Source organism: Chlamydomonas reinhardtii, chromosome 7 (assembly GCF_000002595.2).
Source record: "Chlamydomonas reinhardtii strain CC-503 cw92 mt+ chromosome 7, whole genome shotgun sequence".
NCBI classification, from domain to species: Eukaryota; Viridiplantae; Chlorophyta; class Chlorophyceae; order Chlamydomonadales; family Chlamydomonadaceae; genus Chlamydomonas; species Chlamydomonas reinhardtii.
In genome coordinates, this window is record NC_057010.1 from 436,958 (window position 1) to 455,610 (window position 18,653).

Below are 18,653 nucleotides of genomic sequence, written 5' to 3' on the forward strand. Positions count from 1 at the left end.
TTCTTATGGCTTTTAAAAGGGCCCTCGTACACAATAGTGCGGCTACGGAACTGGAAGGCCAACCGAAGTCCACACTCCAGAACCGCGCTTGCTCGATTAGTGTGTCGGTAGTGTTGGTTGTTGGTGGGACCAACTTCGGTCCTTACATGCACATCGTGTCAGCATTCAGCAGTTCGCGCTCCAGTCATTTTGTGGAGGCCCCCCATTCTAATGCAGCCGCGTATAAGACTCTACCATTACAGCGCAGAGCCAACTCCACGGACACAAAGGGGCGCTGCCGGCCAACCCCTGGCAGCTAGCCATCATCAGGACCACTTTGACGCAGCATTCACACCTCGTCGCTCACTACCGTACTGTGCCAACCAACTATTAGTACGGCGTGCTCCTGTCCCTGGCCTAACCAGTGCCGGGCACCTCAGAAGCTGTGCCTGCAAACCCTCTGCAACAGCCTGCGCGCCTCCATATCTGCGTCTGCTGCTGTCGCTCGCATCCATGCACATACGGTACCACGTTTCTTACGCGTCGCCAGTGACTTGCTCTGCATTGCGTCTCTTTCCGCACCAAGGCTTTCCTGCGTCGTCCCATTATCTGAGAGCAATAAGCTCCGCTTTAGACCACGGCTGTAGACCTAGGTCTGCACTCTTTCCAACCACGCACCCTCAATCTAGCAACAAATCACCTGCACCTCCACCGTTGCCGCCTGCAGGCCGCTGGATCGCGGTGTCGCCTCCTAACCCCAGGGAGTCCAACAGCCCGAAGCCGCCTGCGCCGCCGCCGCCGGCAGCGTTTGCTACAGCTGCCATGTCGGTCCCCACCTCCGGCAGTAGCAACCCCGCGTCCATCAACATCTCCCCATACTCGCCATCCAGCTCAGGCGCCGGGTGCGGCTGTAGCAGCCCCAGCCCGTCCAGCAGCGGGTCGTCGAAGAGCCCCGCCGCTGCTACTGCCGGCGGCTGCCCAAGGGCCGCGGCGGCTTCGGCAGCGCTGACCACGCCGCCGCCGCCGCCGCCGACAGCCAGCGGCTCGTCCATGACGTCAGGTGCCGGCGGCGAGGTGCGGTGGCGGCTATGGGGGTGGGGGTGAGAGCCGGGGGCGCCGGGGCCGGCGTCGATGGCGGAGCTACGGCCGCCGCTGAGGCTGTGCCCGTGGCCGTGGCCGATGCCGTGGCCGCTGCGCTGCCCGCCAGCCGAAGCTTCGGCTGCACCCAGCGCGCCTATCCCCAGGCCCGCTATCCCCGCTGCCGCTGCTGCTGCCGCTGCTGACCCTGGCGCCGGTGCCTCGTCCCCCTCGTCCTCCATAGCAATCATATCGCCGCCGCGCCCGTGCCCGCGGGCCGTCGCACCAGCGGCGGCGGCGCCGCCGCCCGCGCCCGACGGCCCGGCGGCGCCGCCAGCGCCGTCCCTGCTGCTGCCGGCGCCGCCCTCGGCGCCCGCGCCCGCACCCGCCGCTGCCGCCATGGCCAGCGCTGCGTCCACCTCCTTCTTGAAGGAGTCCTGACCTGCAAGCAGCTGCGCCAGCGGCCCCGGTGCGCTGGACGCCGCCAGCTCATCCGCGCCACTGCCGCCGCCGCCGCCATGCACACCACCCGCCGCACCCCCAAACGCGCTGCCTGCTCCTCCTGCCCCGCCTCCACCCGCCATGCCGCTGCCGGCGCCGGCGGCGCCGCTGCCGCCCAGCGCCGCCGCCAGCAGGTGTCGGGAGGCGACTGTGTCTCGCGCCACCTCTATCTCGGCGTCGGTGATGGGCGAGGCCAGCGCGGACTCGAAGATGGCGCGCTGGCGGCCCAGACCCCAACTGACCGGCTCCATCTGTGTTAGGGAGGGTGGAGGGGTTGTAGATACTAGCCCAAACTAAACCAAACCAAGCTAAACTGGAGGGAAAGGTGGGAGAGGGCAGGTGAACAGGATGCAGGGTGAAAGCGGCGTCAGCACACATAATTGGTGGTCGCGGCGGTGGTGGTGCGGTGCGGTGCGGTTGACGCGGGGTCGTGCCGCATGTGCGGTTGGCCGTACTGGCTCCCCCATCGCGATCGCAAAGGGGTCTCCATTGCACTTCGACATGACCCACACGCCCTGTCCACAACCCAGCATTTCCCCGTTGATTGCCTGCCCCCCGCCTCCCCGCCCCCCCCCCCCACCGCTTGCAACCAACGCCTCTGCCTGTACTCCGCTAGTTTGACTTGGCTTGGTTTAGTTTGGGCTGGTAGTCACGACCCCGCCTCCCCGCCTCCTTCCCCCCCACCTTGAGGTAGGTGATGAGCGCCTGGAAGTCGTGCCTGGCCAGCAGCTCCGGCTCCAGCGCCTCCATCACCGCGTAGGAGCAGCGCAGCAGCAGCCGGTCGTTGCCGTCCTGGGGGATAGGGGGACGGGGGGGGGCGGGCATAAATACCAGCCCAAACTAAACCAAACCAACTAAAACGAGCGGAGCACAAGCAGAGGCGTTAGTTGCGGGTTATAATAATTATGGGGGGGAGGGCAGGAGGAGGGACAGGGCGGGGCAGGGCGAGGAGAGGAGACGGGCGTGTAAGAGGACCTGGGTCGGTCGGTCTGTCCGTCGGTCGGTGATTCTGGCTTGTCATGCGTCCTCGTGCCTCTTGGTGCCTCCTACTGGAAGCTGTGGAACCACCCTCCCCCCCCCATCAGGACCTCGACCTCTCCACCGCTCACCTGCAGCAGCACGTCAATGACACGCGCGCAGAAGGGCGGCGGGAAGGGCGTGGCAAAGACCGTCATGAGCCACTGGCTGACGTACAGCACCGGCGGCAGCCCGAACTCGGACAGGTGCGCCCCCAACTCCGGCAGCCGCCAGCTCAGCAGCAGCTCAAAGGTGGCCAGCTCGGCCTGCGGGGTGTGGGGTTTGGAGGGTTGGCTGGGGTTGGGTGGAGGGATGGATCGGCTCGTGTGTTGGGGTTTGCGTGGGTGTCAGATGTACGGCACAGTCGGAGACGGGCACGTAACTACCTGTCAGATCACGAGTGATGGGCCATGCGATGAGCACACATACCAACAGATCCCCTGCCAGAGCTCCACAGCGATGCTAGCCACCCCCCCCCATTATCCCGCGCTTGCACGCCTGCCCCTCCCCTCCCCTCCCCTCCCCCCCCCTGCCCCCCCCCCCTGCCCTCCCCTTCCCCCCTCCTTCCCCACCTTGAGCGGCTCCAGCCCGGGCAGGTACAGGCGGCGCAGGTTGGGTCCCTCGCCATCCATCAGCCGGCAGAACAGCCTGGACCGGCGCGTGCATGTGCGTAGGGGGTTACACACTTGCACGCATTAAGTTTACGCGCTAGTGAGCCCACGCTACAAAAGCAACGTAACGAAGCCAGCCAGAGTGCCATACAGGCATCCAGACAAAGACTCCACGCCCCGCCTGCGTTGTCATACATCCTTGCACCCTCCCTCCCTCCCTCCCTCCCTGCCTCCCTCCCTCCCTCCTCCTCCCCCCGCACCTGAACGCCATCTCCTCCGGCACGTACATGAGCAGCACGCCCGCCATGAACGCCATGCCCTGGCAGTACGCCACCTCCAGGTCGTGCAGCGAGTAGGCCTGAGGGGGTGTGTGTGGGGAGCGGGGTGGAGGGGTGTATGGAAAAGCGGTACAGGATGCAGCGGGGTTGCAAAGATGGCACAGTGGAGTGAAGCGAGGTAGACAGCAGTAGTAGGGGCGCGCGTACCGATGGAGCGGAAGGTGGGGTGGAGTGGGGCCGTGTGCTGAGTAGCGGGTGGATAGTCGGGTTGGTGGACAGGTACGCGCCGTGGGGAGGTGGGTACTCCAGGCATGACAACGCTGGCTGCTCAATGCCAAACTATACCAATCGGGATTCGGGAGGTCAACTAGACTATCCCCTCCATCCATCATAATAACCCCCCCCCCGACTCCCTCGCCCTCCCCCAAGCATAGGCCACGCTCTCCTCCTCGCTCTTTTGCATTGGGTCTGGTTTCAATTCGCGCTGGTATCTACAACCGCCCTCCCCTCACACACACGCATGTGCGCACCTTGAGCACCCGGAACAGGCTGCGCTGGCCCGCCTCCAGCCCGAAGTAGGGGTGCTCGGGGAAGGTGCGGTGGATGTCGCGCAGGATGGAGTCGTCCACCTCCTCCTGGCCTGCAAGGCGGGTTGGCGTGCAGCCGAGTAGGGGAGGTCGGGGCGGGGGCGCGGGCCGCAGACCTGAGCATAAGGCTGGTCAGGTGCGGGAGGAACCATCGGCCACGACATTTAACCCCCTGCAGCGCCCCGCGTCTCCCCCCCCCCACACACACCCTGCGCCGCTCACCCGCCGTCATCTCGTTCAGCATGGCGAAGCGGCTGTCGGGCGCCACGTCAGCAGGCAGCCCCTCGCCCGCCTCCCAGGGCACCTGCGCGTGTGCGCGTGCGTGTGTGCATGTGTGTGTCAGTGTGTGTGTGTGTGTGTGTGTGTGTGTGTGTGTGTGTGTGTGTGTGTGTGTGTGTGTGTGTGTTAAAGAGCACAAGGAAAACGTTGCGCAAAGACAGTGTATGCGATGCAGCAAAGCGACGGTTTACGGATGTTACCTGAAGCTGTGTGTGTGTATGTGTGTGTGTGTGTGTGTGTGTGTGTGTGTGTGTGTGTGGGTATGGAGCACGTTCGCAACGGCATGGGCAGCAGTGTGTTGACTGCTCCATGCAGATTCGCTTCCAAACCCTCCACCTGCCCACCCCTCCACTCCACCCCACCCCACTGCTCGCACTTCATGATTTGCAACGTGCAACAGCATGCAACTTCATTCCAATCCCCGCCCCATCCCGCCCCTCTCCACCCCGCCCCACCCCGCCCCTCTCCGCCCGCCCCACCTGCAGCATGGCCTCCAGCACCGCCTGCTGCGCCACCGCCACCGGGTCGGAGCCCTGGGACTCGTCCAGCGGCAGGGGACCTGCAGCCAGGGCGAGGGGTTGCAGAGCTAAGGCAGGATGGTGGAGATGGATGCATGTGCGTCAAGCCTGACCTACCCGCAGCTCCGCCAACCCTCACTTTGACACTGGACCCCTTCCAATCCGGCACCACCATCGTCTAGTTAGTCATGCCTGGACCCACGCTCATCGCGTTCACCCTCCCAGCCCCCTGCCATCCGCCCCGCCCCTGCCGCCTCACCCAGCGCCTCCAGCCGCTCCGTGATGATGCGCACCGCCTCCGGCACCGCCATGGCCATAGCGCCCGCCGAGGGGCCGCTGCCGATACCCGAGCCGCCGCCCAGACCCAGGCCGCCCATGCCCAACCCCGCCGTCTCGAACGACCCCAGGCCGGCGGCGCCGCCCACCAACTCCCAACCATCGACGTCGAAAGCGGCGGCGGCGGTTGGCGCCGACACGGCGGATGGCGCCGGGGTCGAGGGCGCGCCGGCAGCGCAAGGGATGACTGTGGAGTCGTTGCCGCCGGCGGAGGACTCGGCGGCGCCGGTGCCGGTGCGGAGGCGGGTTGGTGGAGGGGTGCCGGTGACGGAGGCGGCGCTGCCGCCAACACCAACACCGCCGTCGTTGTTGTTGCTAGTTTTCCGCACCACGCTGCACGGCATAGGCATGAAGAGCATGGCGGCACACGGGCATGAGCGCATCGCCCATACCCACACTGCCTGCTGATCCTGCGTGTGTCCTTGCGTGCGGCGCTCCCTCTCCTAAGAGCTCCACATCAAGTTACCACAATGCCACTCGCATGCCGTATGGCAAGCGGTTCGCATGCACTTGCTGTCACAGGTGCGCACGCCATCCGTTTCTGTTTCACTCTTACACACTGTTACGCACGCAACACACACACACACACACACACACACACACACACACACACACACACACACACACACACACACACACACACACCTGGGGCTGTTGGTGCTGGCCGTGCTGGTGCTCCGCCCGAAACCCAGCGCCGCCGCCGCCACAGCCGCCAGGCTGCTGCTGCTACTGCTCGGCGCCAGCCCGCCGTCGGCGTCCGCCGCAGCCGCCGCCGCGGCGGCGGCGCCCGCCGCCCGGGCCACGCCCGTGTTGATGCCGCCGCTTGCGCCCGGCGCGACACTGACTCGGTCGTTCACGCCCGTGGCGGTGCTCCGGGTGGAGGCCTCCCGCGCCGAGACCGCCAGCGTCGTACTGGCCGAGTCGTCGTCGTCATCGTCGTCGTACACCGAGGGGCGGTTGGGCACCGGCCCCGGGTGCTGGCACTGCGCGGGGCGGGCGGGAGAGACAGCCGCGGTGATGAGGGGCGGTGACGCGAAGAGCGCAACCATGCAACACGCGGGCTAACCCGCATGGCCGACTTTCCCGGCACCACCAGGGCCAGCACCAGGGCCACCACCACCAGCAACTCCGAGCCTCCCGCCCGGTTCTCCATCACCCCCTCTCTCTCCCTCCCTTCTATTAGAGGCACCGTGGCCACCTCCGGGTCCCGCCCTCACCTTGATGGGCGCCGCCAGGTTGGGGTTCTCCAGCAGCACGTACCACAGCCGCGCCCGCACCTCCTGCAGCAGGAGGGGGGAAGCGCACCGGCAGCGAGGGGCGTCACCAACTGGCAGGCTGGCAGCAAAGCACGGCAAAGGAACGGACCTGGCAGGCCCGGCATGTCGTGCGCCCACCGCACCACCACGTCAGCACATCTGTCCTCTCCCATCGCCGCACCCCGCTCCCCTCTCTCGACCCTTTCTCTCCGCCCCTGCTCGCTACCCACAAGCACATACAACACACACACACATACACACACACACACACACACACACACACGCACGCACGCACGCACGCACGCACGCACGCACGCACGCACACACACACACGCACATACACACGCACTCCTTATGTTTCCAACTTCCAACACATAACCACAAGGCACACGGCCGCACGCACCTGCGGCGCGTCCGTGAACAGGCTGCGCCCCAGCTGCACGTCCACCCGCTGGCGGCGGCTGGCCTGCAGCTGCCAGGTGCGCTGGCTGCTGTACAGCCGCTCCTCCAGGGAGGCCAGCAGGGACTATGGCGGGGGGGATGAGGAGGGAGGGGAGCGGGGGGTGGGCGGGTGAAGGGAGCAACACAGGGAAATTCGGAAGGGAAGGTATCAACGTAGGGAAGGCGAGCCACACGCGGGGACCAGCAAGGGTGCGTGATACAGGGTGGCCTAGGCGCTGGCGTCGGCCGACCGGAGGAGCACAGTGCTTGGGATGTGGGTCAGGCAGCACATTTCCAAGGCAATGCACACAGCACAGGGACCAAGCCCGCTAAGCGCGCCTAGCACCACAAGCGCGGCATGCGCACCCACCGCCAGCTGCCGCTGCCGGTCCTGCAGCCGCTCGCCAATCCGCCCGGCGCGCTGCACGATGCCTGTGTGCCAGCGGGGACGCGTGCGTGAGTGCGTGAGTATGGTTAAGGTAGCGATGCATGCAGCCGGGTGACAGGCGGCTACGAGATGACGAATGGGCAGGCCCGGAAAGTGAGTGCACGGGGCCCCGCACGCACGGCTGTCCCAACGCCAGGTGTCCGGAGACAGTCGGACGCACCATTCTGCAGGCCCTGCAACCGGCTCTGGGCTCCGGAGATAACAGTCTGGATCCCCTTGCTGCACGGTGCGACAAGGCGCGGGAAAAAGTGTTGGGAATGCAGGGCATTCAGCCAGGGTTTAGCCAGGCTCGCGAGCGCTGAGGCCAGATTTGGTAAGCGTCCATGCTCAACACTTGAAACTGCATACTTCCTGTCAAACTCACTCGCGCAGCTCCTTGTCGCGCAAGAGTTCCGAGGCCGACTGCACTGTCCTGCTAACGGCCGCAAAGGCTTTTGATAAGTGTTCCATGTCCCTAAAACGCTTTGAGCCAGCGACCAGGGCCTTGCGTGTTGAGCCCTGGCGCCTACTGTCAGCTGCCGCAAGGCAAGGGTCTAGCTCCGCCCCGACCGCTCAGGTCTGGGCGCACCGGGAGCACTTAGGCCATAGTGGTTCTATAATAAGCTGTGTTGAACGTGCTCTGCGGAACGAGGCGCAAGTGGGCAACTTGCTCGACACGCCGTGTCCCAACCGCTTGTTGTTTGCAAGCCTGTTTGTTGTTCCTGTTGAGTTTTACATATCTTTGGGCTGCGGGAAGGGCATTGGGTTAGCTGCCAAGTTTGCTCCCGCAATCCGGGCCTCGACAGCCAATTCTTCAAACTGAAACGGCAAACATAGTTGCTATGCAGTAGGAGATACAGTAAAGATCACGACACATGCTGAACGGCTTGCTTCGCCTCAGACCACCAGTCTCAGTTGCAAAGGCAGTTTGTGCAATTGAAAGCTGCCGTAGTATTACATGCCATACTTATAATCCAAATATCGTGTCGCTCTTCTCTCCGGCCCTCCCTGCTTACCTCTCGCGGCTCTCGCCAAGCATGCGCGCCGCCGTCGGTCGCGACGCTCTTGCCGCGGGCGCAGCGGTGGCGTCTCCGTGCAGCACCAGCGGCCGCGCCGCCCTGCTACGGCCGCTGGTCGTGGCAGCGGCCCCCGGCTTTCGTGGCCAAGCGAGCGGTGCAGCCGCTGCTGCCGCAGTGCCCAGCCCTAGCCCGAGCCCGCTGCTCGCTGGGGCCTCCTCCTCGTCCCCCTCGTGCTCCCCCTCGTGCTACAGCCAGCAGCGCCAGGCCAGCTTGCTCAGCCGGCGTTGGTCCAGCATCAGCTCCACCTCGCACCGCCCCGTGGCTACTGCCGCCAGCGGCCGCGGCGACGGCGCAACCGTCGCCGACGGCGCCGCTGGCTCCTCCCCCGCCTCCTCGTCTTCCCCTCCGCGGCCGTCCGCCGCCGACCTGTCCGCCGCCAGCGCGCAGCTGCTGAGCGACGACCAGCTGCGGGCGGCGGGGCTGCGGCTGCCGTCGCACTGCTGCGGCTGCGGCATGCGGCTGCAGCGCCGGGACGCGGAGGCGCCCGGGTGAGCGGGGGGTGGGGGTTGAGCGGGTGTGTGTGTGTGTAGATACCAGCCCACACTAAACCGAATCCAATGCAATAGAGCGAGGAGGGGGGCTGTGCCAGCAGGCGGGGTGCGGCAGACGTAGGGGCTGGCAGGGGGGCGGGAGGTATGCATCGACAGAGGAAGACAGGGGCCGAGTGGGGTACTGGAAGCTGTGTACTTGGACCACGGTGCAGTAGGGGCAGCAAGTAGAACCTGTGAGGCAAGAGGGCCTCCGACTCAGCGCGCTAGCTGTAGCACTCACTATTTACCTTGCATTGCCACGCCTTCGCCCCACCACCCCACGCAGCTATTTCATCATTCCCGCCCGCCTGTTTGAGCCCAAGCGGGACCCGGACGCGGACGAGGACGGCTTCGGACGGGCCGGCCGCGGCCGGGGCGGCGCCGGCGCTGGCGCGGAGGCCGGTGGCGAGCTGGGGGAGCTGATGAAGGCGGCGCGTCAGGAGATGGACGCGGATGCGGAGGTGGGATGCTGGGGAGATACGGATGGCGGGGATGGGGCCGCAGGAGGAGGCGGTGCTGCAGTCGCGAAGATGGGAGGAGTGAGGGTGGTGAGGCCGGGGGCGGCACTGAGTGGCTGTGTGGGTCGGAACTGGGCTGCGTCGCAGGCAGGGCTGTGGGCGGCAGGAGCTGCTGGCACGGAGCTCGGCGGAAGGGCAGGGGGGGGAAGTGGGGTTGGCGGTGCTGGGCCGGCCACGATGCGGCCCCACGTAGCACAGCTTGTGTAGTCGTGCGTCGCACTCCTTGCGCTGCGCGCCGCTCTCTCTTATTTCCCACCCTCACGCCACGTGCCTCACAGGCCGACGCGTACGACGACGTGGGTCTGGTGCGTGCGGACGAGGAGCCGGACGTGCTGTGCCAGCGGTGCTTCTCGCTCAAGCACTCGGGGTGAGCAGCAGGAGTTGTGGGCCCGGGGGCGCAGGCGGGGCGACCTGGTGTGGGGCGGCGCGGCGGGTGGGGTTGTGGGCCGTGCCTGCCAGGGTGACGGGCGGGTAGGGGGCACGTTAGGGGGCACGCGGTGAGCTGGAAGTAGTGGAAGCTGCGGCCCAACGCCGTCGCTACCTGACTCTAATCTACTGCACCGCTGCTATCTGCATCTCACTCGCTGTCTCCCGCCCTGCACCTGCGCCTGCATTCACGCCCGCAGCAAGGTCAAGGTGCAGGCGGCGGAGACGGCGCTGCCGGATTTTGACCTGGGCAAGAAGGTGGGGGCGAAGGGGGAGCCCGGGAGGGGGGCGGGGTCCGTGTGCGGGGACGGTTCCGCACAGGGGCGTGCGCGGCTCCGTGTATCGCCTGCGGGTATCGACAGCACCGCGTGCCTGCCACGACAGCGCTCCTGCACCTGCACCTGCCCTGGTGGCGCCACGCTGCCCGTTACCCGCCCGCTCCCACCCCGTGTCCGCCCACCCGCCCACACTGCCTGCCTACTGCCGGCTCAACTGCCCTGGCTGCCCGCCGCCGCTGCCGCCTGCCGACACAGGTGGGCCGCAAGATCCACCTGCAGAAGGACCGGCGCGCAGTGGTGCTGTGCGTGGTGGACATGTGGGACTTCGACGGCTCACTGCCGCGCGCGGCGCTCAGGTGAGAGGGCGCCGGTGTGTGTGAGGGGGGGGGCCGGGGGCGGGAGGTAGGGTGCTCGGGGCGCGGGGTCGCAGCGGGTGATGCGGGGCTTGCGTCACGCAATCCTTCTACCTTGCCACCACCCTTCTCTCATCTCATCACCCATACCCTATTCCGCACACCCCTCCTCCTCCTCCTCCACCCCCTCCACCCCCTCCTCCTCCACCCCTTCCCCCTCACCCGTCCTCCGCCTGCTCCCTCAGGTCGCTGCTGCCCCCGGGCGTGACTTCCGAGGCCGCCGCGCCCGAGGACCTCAAGTTCAGCCTCATGGTGGCGGCCAACAAGTTCGACCTGCTGCCGCCGCAGGCCACACCCGCACGAGTGCAGGTGCGGAGGCTGCGTTGTATGCGTAATGTAGTGTGTGAGCATTGCCTCTGAACGAATTGGCGAGATGGAAGCCAGCTGAGGCTGAAGCTGTAGCCAGCCTCCCATCCTTGGCCCCCGCCATCACCGCCCTGCCTCCTTACCGTGTACCTACCTCCCTTCCCTCCCTTCCCCACCTTCCTCGCTCCCACGCAGCAATGGGTGCGGCTGCGGCTCAAGCAGGCCGGCCTGCCGCCGCCGGACAAGGTGTTCCTGGTCAGTGCGGCCAAGGGCACAGGCGTCAAGGACATGGTGCAGGTGGGCGCAGGGGATGACGGGCGTAGGGGACAGCGGGCGCAGGTGACGGCGGGCGCAGGGCATGGGATGACATATAGTGGCAGGAGTAATAGTGCTGCGCTGCTACACGCCGTAGTGCCCCTTGCCGTGCAGCCCCGGTCTGGGCTGATGACTCCTCAACCACCGCGCCTCATCCCCACCTTACCTCACCCGCCACCCGCTGCTCCCTCCCTCCCTCCCTCCCTCCCTCCCTCGCCTCCCGCCCACCCACCGCCCGTACAGGACGTGCGGCAGGCGTTGGGCTACCGCGGCGACCTGTGGGTGGTGGGCGCCCAGAACGCGGGCAAGAGCTCCCTCATCGCCGCCATGAAGCGGCTGGCGGGGACGGCGGGTGAGGCAGGCAGGGGAGGGGGGGGAGGGGGGGCCAGAGGGGGAGGGAAGGGAGGGGCCAGGGAGGGGGCAGAGAGGCAGCGGGGGGAGGGGGCTAAGAGGGGCCGAAGACGGGGCAGAGCGGGCAGGATACAAGTTTGGGAGTGGGCGGGTTCTCATTTCGATTCAAGACCGTGAGGCGCTAACACGCAGTCCGTGACGCGCCGAGTAGCCGGGATAGGGCAGTTGCAAAGGGGTGTGGGTCTGGTCGGCTGGTTTGGCCGGACCTCCCGCTCTATGCCTACTCGCCCCACCCACCCGCCCACCCACCCGCCCACCCACCCATTCACCTGCAGGCAAGGGCGAGCCCACCATCGCGCCAGTGCCCGGCACCACGCTGGGCCTGCTGCAGGTGCCGGGGCTGCCGCTGGGGCCCAAGCACCGCGCCTTCGACACGCCCGGCGTGCCGCACGGCCACCAACTCACCAGCCGCCTGGGGCTGGAGGACGTCAAGCAGGTGCGTGGGGGCGCGCTTGGGCGCATGCGGATGTGTGTGGAAGACATGCAAGTGGGATGAAAGGTCTGGCTCAAGCCGGGGTACGGGAGGGGCTGGAAGACGGCCGCTCGGTGGGCGCCGTGCCAGCGGCAGCTGCTGGGAGCGGGAGTCACGACTGCCCTCCGTAAGCCACGCCCCTCATGTGTGGCTGTTTGGTCTATATCACCACGCCAATGCACAGCACGGCTCAGCTCACCTTGCCCGCCCCGCCCCGCCCCGCTGCCCCGCAGGTGCTGCCCTCCAAGCCGCTCAAGGGGCGCACCTACCGCCTGGCGCCTGGCAACACCCTGCTCATAGGCGGGGGCCTGGCCAGGTGCGTGCGGGGGCTGTGTGCGGCCGGCGGGCGTGTTGCAGCGGCCTCGCCGTGGAATGATGGAAGGGAAGATGCAGCGGCTTCAGGCGCCGCGGCGCGCTGCCCCCGCCCCGTCTGCCTCAAGCGACATCCTAGTTCGTCGTACTTTTTGACGGTTGCACCTAACCTGTCCGACCCAAATTCTTGCCTCCTCAACACACCCTACCCACCCTCCTCTACCGCCCTCCGCGCCCCGCCAGGCTGGACGTGGTGTCCAGCCCCGGCGCCACGCTGTACCTGACCGTGTTCGTCAGTCACCACGTCAACCTGCACCTGGGCAAGACGGAGGGTGAGCGGGGGCCAGGGGGCAGCGGGACGAAGCGTGGGGGTTGTGTATGTGGGGGGCGGGGACTTAGGCGAGCCGGCAAGAGCAACGAGGCACGTTATTGCGCGCTGCCTTGAGCCTTGAGCCGGTTGTGTTCGGCACTCGTGCCAGTCCAGCATTTCCTTTGCGCCCCGCTGAATGGCCTTGCTGACTGACCTTGCCGACTGGCCCCGCTGACTGGCCTTCCGGGCATGCTGCACGCAGGCGCCGAGGAGCGGCTGCCTCGGCTGGTGGAGGGCGGCCTGCTGACGCCGCCCGACGACCCGGCGCGCGCCGAGCAGCTGCCGCCGCTGGTGCCGCTGGACGTGGAGGTGGAGGGCACGGACTGGCGCAGGAGCACTGTGGACGTCGCCATTGCGGGGCTGGGCTGGGTGGGCGTGGGCTGCGCGGGCCGGGCGGGCTTCCGGCTGTGGACGCTGCCGGGCGTGGCGGTGACGACGCACGCGGCGCTGATTCCGGATATGGCGGAGATGTTTGAGCGGCCGGGGGTGTCCAGCCTGCTGCCCAAGGCGCAGACGCGCGCGCACGCGGCCGTGAAGGAGAAGAAGGCGGAGCGGGCCGAGCGGCGGGGAGGCGCTGGGGGTGATGGGGGCGATGGAGGAGGGGGTGGTGGTGAGGGCCGTGTGGTGAGCAGGGGCGAGCGCGGCTGGGAGGCGGCGGGGGCGGTGCCGGCTGTGGGCAGGTCGGGCGGCGGAGGCGGTGGTGGTCGGGGAGGGCGCGGCGGTGGGCGTGGCGGCAGGGGGCGCGGCGGGAGGTCGTCAGGCGGCCGCGGTGGCAACAGCTGATGTGATTGAGGCCGGCGGAAGTCTGTTGGGTGTGTGCGGCCTGCCCTTGATGAGGATCAGTTCCTGCATTGATCGCCCACGAGGAAGCACTTTCCTGACAAAACAAACAAACTATATAATTTGTTTGCGTAAAGTTACGGACCACAACTTTCGACCAGCGCGCCGTTTCGCACAAAACCATGAGCCGCGTGAAGCGGAAGCGCACTGATGACTTCCTGCTTGCTGATGAGCCCACCGACATTGTGATTATCACTGCAGACAGCGAGCAGCCGCTCGAGGCGCACACCACAGTCTTGGGCCTGCTTTCGCATGTGGTTCGCGACTTGCCTCGCGCCAGCAGCTGCAAGACCACCTGGGACCTCTCCAAGCTGGTGCTCGAGGGCCAGAGCAGCCCGGTGTCCTCGGCTGTGGTGCGGCAGTGGCTGGACCTGGTCTACTCGCGGGTGGACGCTGGTCGGCAGCCCCCAAAGTTCCCCAGGCTGTCGGAGGCCGCGCGGTCGCTGTTGCTGTTCGCGGACGCCGTGGGCACTAGCCAGGTTGTGATGGATGCCCTCGGCGACGCGCTGGCGGCGCAGCCAAGCCTGGCGCTGCCGGTGGTGGTGAACGGCGGTGGCGGTGGTGGCGAGGGAGGGGCCGCTGGCGGGGGCGGTGCTGCTGCGGCACCGCAGCCGCCGCCGCCACAGCTGCAGCTGGCGCTGCGCGGCAAGCTATACTTCTGCACTAGATCTGACGGCCTGAATGCCCTCGACGTCCCGACTTCGGGCAAGTCATATGCAAAAGAGGATGTCTTGTGGCACATGCACAGACATGATCACAGGGTGTTTTGCAACATGTGTAACAATATGTGATTTCAGCGCATTTGCCGGCTGTTTTATCACCGGTCTTGCAGTGACCAGACACGCGGCATGCCCCATTGTCCTCATCCAGGCACAATACACATGGTCGTCTCCGGCGGGGCACTGGCGCCGCACAGCGCCGCCCTCCCCGGTGCCGTGGCGGCCGCGCTGGAGGGCTGGCTGTACCTTGCGGGGCGGTTGGGACTGGTGGCGCTGGTGCGGCTGCTGCTCGACTTCTACAAGGCGCAACTCATGTCTTCTGGTTTATCTATCGTGTGCGGGACCGCTGCAAAGGTGTATAGCCGGCGCGTGCTTGAGTGCATGCCGCACGAGCTGCTGGTGGAGGGCTTCGTGCGCGACTCGCTGTGGAGTTCCCAGCTGGGCCAGGCGGATGTGCCCGCCGGCAGCAAGTTCAATCTCGTCATGAGCTCCGAGCACGCGGCGACATGGTTTGATCTGGCCCCAGGTGGGCAGGCGGACGGTGAGGAGATGGAGGCAGCAAACATGTTTAAGATGGGTCCAAATAAGCAGCGGCTGCGTGTGTCCTTGGGTGGCATGAACCCCGCACAGCACCAGCAGGCGGTGCTGGAAGTGCTGCAGCAGCTGGAGGAGGAGGAGGAGGAGGTGGGGGCGATGTAGGTAACGACCTGTAGTGACTAGTGAGGTGGCGGCACTGCTAGGGTTTGCGCTGGCCGACGCATTGCACAGGCGGCAGTCGGGCGGACTGGACAGCATACACCATTGCACGTGACAAATTCAACCTGTGAAATAAGATGAGCGCGGGAGTGCCAGGTTGCAGAGTATGCAGGGGTGTGTCGTGGTGTGGGGTAAGGTTGCGTGGGCAAGCACGCAGTGCATGGTAGCTAGGGGCAGGGACGCCTATCACGTCGGGGCAGGTGCTGGCACATACCGCACTGGAAATGGCAGGCTGCGCCTTGGCTTGAGCTTTACATGCACATTTGCGGGTGTTGTTTGCTGGTTGAGGTGAATCGCCATTGCAGATGGCAGGACACGTTGGCAAGCATGAGTGCGGTTTTGGCACTGACTGCTGACGCACTACAGGGGCGGCAGTCGGGGAACCGTGGAGCAGGAGCACTGGCAACCTGGCGTTGGTGGACCTGGTGGCGGTCTGGAGTCGGGGGAGCGGGCATCGACGCACGAGACATCGACTGCAACGCCGAATGATTGTGGGATTGATGCAAAGCATGCGGTCCTTTGTCATGATATGGCGTTACGTTGAATGGGCACGGACGCGCCGGGGTAGGGGTAGGGGAGCATGTCACGTCGGGGCAGGTGCTGACACAACTACCGGTAGTACGGTACTGGCAGGATGCGCCATACTGCCACGTTGGTGTGCTTGCGAATCGCCTTTGGGTAGGCAGGACTATGGCATGAAATTATGTCAGAGCTTAGGAGGTAGCGACAAGTGTGCGCTGGAACAGGCATATACGGCACAGCCAGTGCAAGTATGGTATTATGCACAATGCCATCTTTGCTTCGGGTATTAGACGGGGGTCATCAATAGCTGTGCGCTGGATGACCGTGGGCTTAAAGAGATTGCGCGCTTGTAAACGGTTGCAAAGGCCTAGCCACATACGGTGCTCATACGATGTGTGATGCCAGGAGTTTTGTTTCATAGCTGGACTTGCTACGGCTCCACGTGCTCAAGGTGCTGGGGCCTGGCCTGGTGTGCGTGCTGGAGACGCATTCCCTGTACCGTGCTGCACGCTGTAAACTCTCGGCTTCGGGTAGCCAGGAGGGGGGGCCTTACATACCGGCGCGCTGCACGGGAGGCTGTATGGAGGCCTGCAGAATGCATGCATACGGTATACCACGTCTGCATGGGCCGCCAGCTGTGGACGCTGCTGGACGTGGCGGTGGCGACGCACGCGGTGCTGATTTCGAGTAAGTCCCATCATTGCCACCAATGTCAAATCCCACCTAGCCAGGTGCTGGTGAGGGCCGTTGGGTGACTGGTGAGCATGGTGGGGCGGCGGGGGGGGGATGTCTGTGGAGGACGCGGTGGGCGTCAGCTGATGTGAGCGAGGAGTGACAGTCCTGATGTGCCGACCAGGAACATGAAAACTGTTTACAGGTTGACGGGGGCCCAAGGACTCACAACAGCCTCAAACCGTTTCAGCGCCATTTCATACTTGAATGAGTCGCGTGAAGCGGAAGCGCACTGATGACTTCCTGCTTGCTGATGAGCCCACCGACATTGTGATTATCACTGCAGTCAGCGAGCAGCCGCTCGAAGCGCACCTGGTCGTGCTGCTGCCATGCTGTAAAGTCGTTTTCGACTTGCCCCGCGCCAGCAGCGGCAAGACCACCTGGGACCTCTCCAAGCTGGTGCTCGAGGGCCAGAGCAGCCCGGTGTCCTCGGCCGTGGTGCGGCAGTGGCTGGACCTGGTCTACTCGCGGGTGGACGCTGGTCGGCAGCCCCCCAAGTTCCCCAGCCTGTCGGAGGCCGCGCGGTCGCTGCTGCTATTCGCGGATGCTGTGGGCACCAGCCGGGTTGTGATGGATGCCCTCGGCGACGCGCTGGCGGCGCAGCCCGGCCTGGCGCTGCCGGTGGTGGTGAACGGTGGTGGCGGTGGTGGCGAGGGAGGGGCAGCTGGCGGGGGCGGCGGGCCGCTGCAGCTGGAGCTGGCGCTGCGCGGCAAGCTATACTACTACCTTAAATCTTACAGTCTGCATGCCTTCGACGTTCCGACTTCGGGCAAGTCATATGTGAAGAGGATGCCGGGTGGCACACGCTCGGACGTTATCACACGGCGTTTTGCACCTTGTGCTTTAAATTTGCACCTCGTGTTATGATGTACTCCCACCGTTTTACCTCCCTGCCCATCACCTGCATTGGCGTTGTACTGACCAGGCACGCGGGATGCCCCATTATCCTCATCCAGGCACAGTACACACGGTCGTCTCCGGCGAGGACCTCGAGCCGTTCAAGGTCGCCCTCCCCGGCGCCGTGGCGGCCGCACTGGAGGGCTGGCTGTACCTGGCAGGGCGGTTGGGGCTGGTGGCGCTGGTTCGGCTGCTCCGGGACTTCTTCCAGGCGCAACTCATATCTAGTTTTTTATCAATCCTACGTGCGACCGCCGCAAAGGTGTTCAGCCGGCGCGTGCTGGAGTGCATGCCGCACGAGCTGCTGGTGGAGGGCTTCGTGAGCGACTCGCTGTGGGGCCCCCAGCTGGGCCAGGCCGACGTCGCCACCGGCAGCAAGTTCAGTCTCGTCATGAACTCCGAGCACGCGGCCGCATGGTTTCGTGTGGCCTCAGGTGGGCAAGTGGATGGCGACGAGATCGAGGCAACAAACGTGTTTAAGAAGGGTGGAGGTGACAACCGGCTGCGTGTGTCCGTGGGTGGCATGACCCTCGCGGAGCACCAGGCGGCGATGCAGGAAGTGCTGCAGCAGCTAGAGGAGGAGGAGGCGGCGTAGGTATCTTGTAGCATGGAGACACCGCTAGCGCTGGCATTGGCGGATGCGTTGGGCAGGTGACAGTCGAGTCAAGGGAGCGATTGAGGACGATTAAAGAGTTGGTCATACAGGGCTGGTTTCGAGGAGGGCAGGAGGCGTCATTGCGGCGGTCACGGTGAGGGTCGGGCCCGCGCACATGGCCGCACCGCACGTGATGCCCGGCGGGCCTGGGAAAGGCGTGCATAGGAGCAGAAGGGCAGGTGGTGTTGGGTATCTTGGGTGGTAGCCTGTGGGCGGATGTCATGGATTAACGCCACAGGACCTGTAGTACTTCCGGACGCCGTGGGGAATACGGTAATCAACCAAGTCCTTCACATAGAAGGTTACCAAACTCATGGTTGTGCATACTGCAGGCGCCCTTAGAATGCGGGGGTGTGAATGCGTTATGGCCCGGCGAATGGCTGGCGCCAGTGGTGGACTTGAGCGATACAGCGTGAGTGGAACGTCCCGCCAGCTCCCGCAGCTGCTGTGTAGATCTGTATGGAGCAGGAAAGAGGTGCGGCACTGTGCTTCAGACCTGTATGGAGTATGGTACGGTAGTCTTGGGAATGGCTGCGTTTGGTGGCAACTGGCAAGCGTGAGGACAGGGTTCGGCGTACTGACGGATATCCAATATCGTGGATGTGGGCACCAGCAGAGGATTATGCGGCGTTTGTGGGTGGCGTACAGCGGCGTCCCGTTCCTGTTGTGCAACCAGATTGATGGAATACCCGGCCTGTAGGCGGAACGCAGTAGTTCTACGCCACATTCGGTACATAACCCTGCGGCACATGCCGTCTGGGTGTGTCTTTTGCCGACTGTCCCCTCGCATCCTAC

General features: G+C 65.6%; 4 protein-coding genes across 4 annotated transcripts; 3 read left to right on the plus strand and 1 right to left on the minus strand.

Annotated features, from left to right (window-relative positions):
- Positions 1 to 3: 3 nt before the first annotated feature.
- Positions 4 to 8,039, minus strand: CHLRE_07g315350v5 (uncharacterized protein). Its single transcript, XM_001700930.2, has 15 exons — positions 7,693 to 8,039; positions 7,489 to 7,547; positions 7,251 to 7,312; positions 6,843 to 6,965; positions 6,401 to 6,463; positions 5,829 to 6,166; positions 5,107 to 5,516; positions 4,809 to 4,888; positions 4,273 to 4,354; positions 3,994 to 4,103; positions 3,446 to 3,543; positions 3,147 to 3,222; positions 2,667 to 2,840; positions 2,242 to 2,349; positions 4 to 1,808 (listed from the first exon to the last, which is right to left on the minus strand). The coding sequence occupies exons 1-15, from the start codon at positions 7,776 to 7,778 to the stop codon at positions 660 to 662; spliced, it is 3,018 nt and encodes a 1,005-aa protein (XP_001700982.2). The 5' UTR covers positions 7,779 to 8,039; the 3' UTR covers positions 4 to 659.
- Positions 8,040 to 8,149: 110 nt separating this feature from the next.
- On the plus strand, positions 8,150 to 13,611 carry CHLRE_07g315400v5 (uncharacterized protein). Its single transcript, XM_001700742.2, has 12 exons — positions 8,150 to 8,874; positions 9,203 to 9,377; positions 9,713 to 9,801; positions 10,061 to 10,118; positions 10,394 to 10,494; positions 10,737 to 10,860; positions 11,053 to 11,154; positions 11,416 to 11,524; positions 11,859 to 12,019; positions 12,289 to 12,371; positions 12,611 to 12,699; positions 12,940 to 13,611. Exons 1-12 carry the CDS (start codon positions 8,345 to 8,347, stop codon positions 13,518 to 13,520), a joined length of 2,202 nt encoding a protein of 733 aa, XP_001700794.1. The 5' UTR covers positions 8,150 to 8,344; the 3' UTR covers positions 13,521 to 13,611.
- A 48-nt stretch (positions 13,612 to 13,659) lies between these two features.
- Positions 13,660 to 16,102, plus strand: CHLRE_07g315432v5 (uncharacterized protein). Its single transcript, XM_043063872.1, has 2 exons — positions 13,660 to 14,282; positions 14,448 to 16,102. Exons 1-2 carry the CDS (start codon positions 13,700 to 13,702, stop codon positions 14,993 to 14,995), a joined length of 1,131 nt encoding a protein of 376 aa, XP_042922440.1. The 5' UTR covers positions 13,660 to 13,699; the 3' UTR covers positions 14,996 to 16,102.
- Positions 16,103 to 16,419: 317 nt separating this feature from the next.
- CHLRE_07g315450v5 (uncharacterized protein) lies at positions 16,420 to 18,645 on the plus strand. Its single transcript, XM_043063873.1, has 2 exons — positions 16,420 to 17,075; positions 17,263 to 18,645. Exons 1-2 carry the CDS (start codon positions 16,514 to 16,516, stop codon positions 17,796 to 17,798), a joined length of 1,098 nt encoding a protein of 365 aa, XP_042922441.1. The 5' UTR covers positions 16,420 to 16,513; the 3' UTR covers positions 17,799 to 18,645.
- The last annotated feature ends 8 nt before the right edge of the window (positions 18,646 to 18,653 follow it).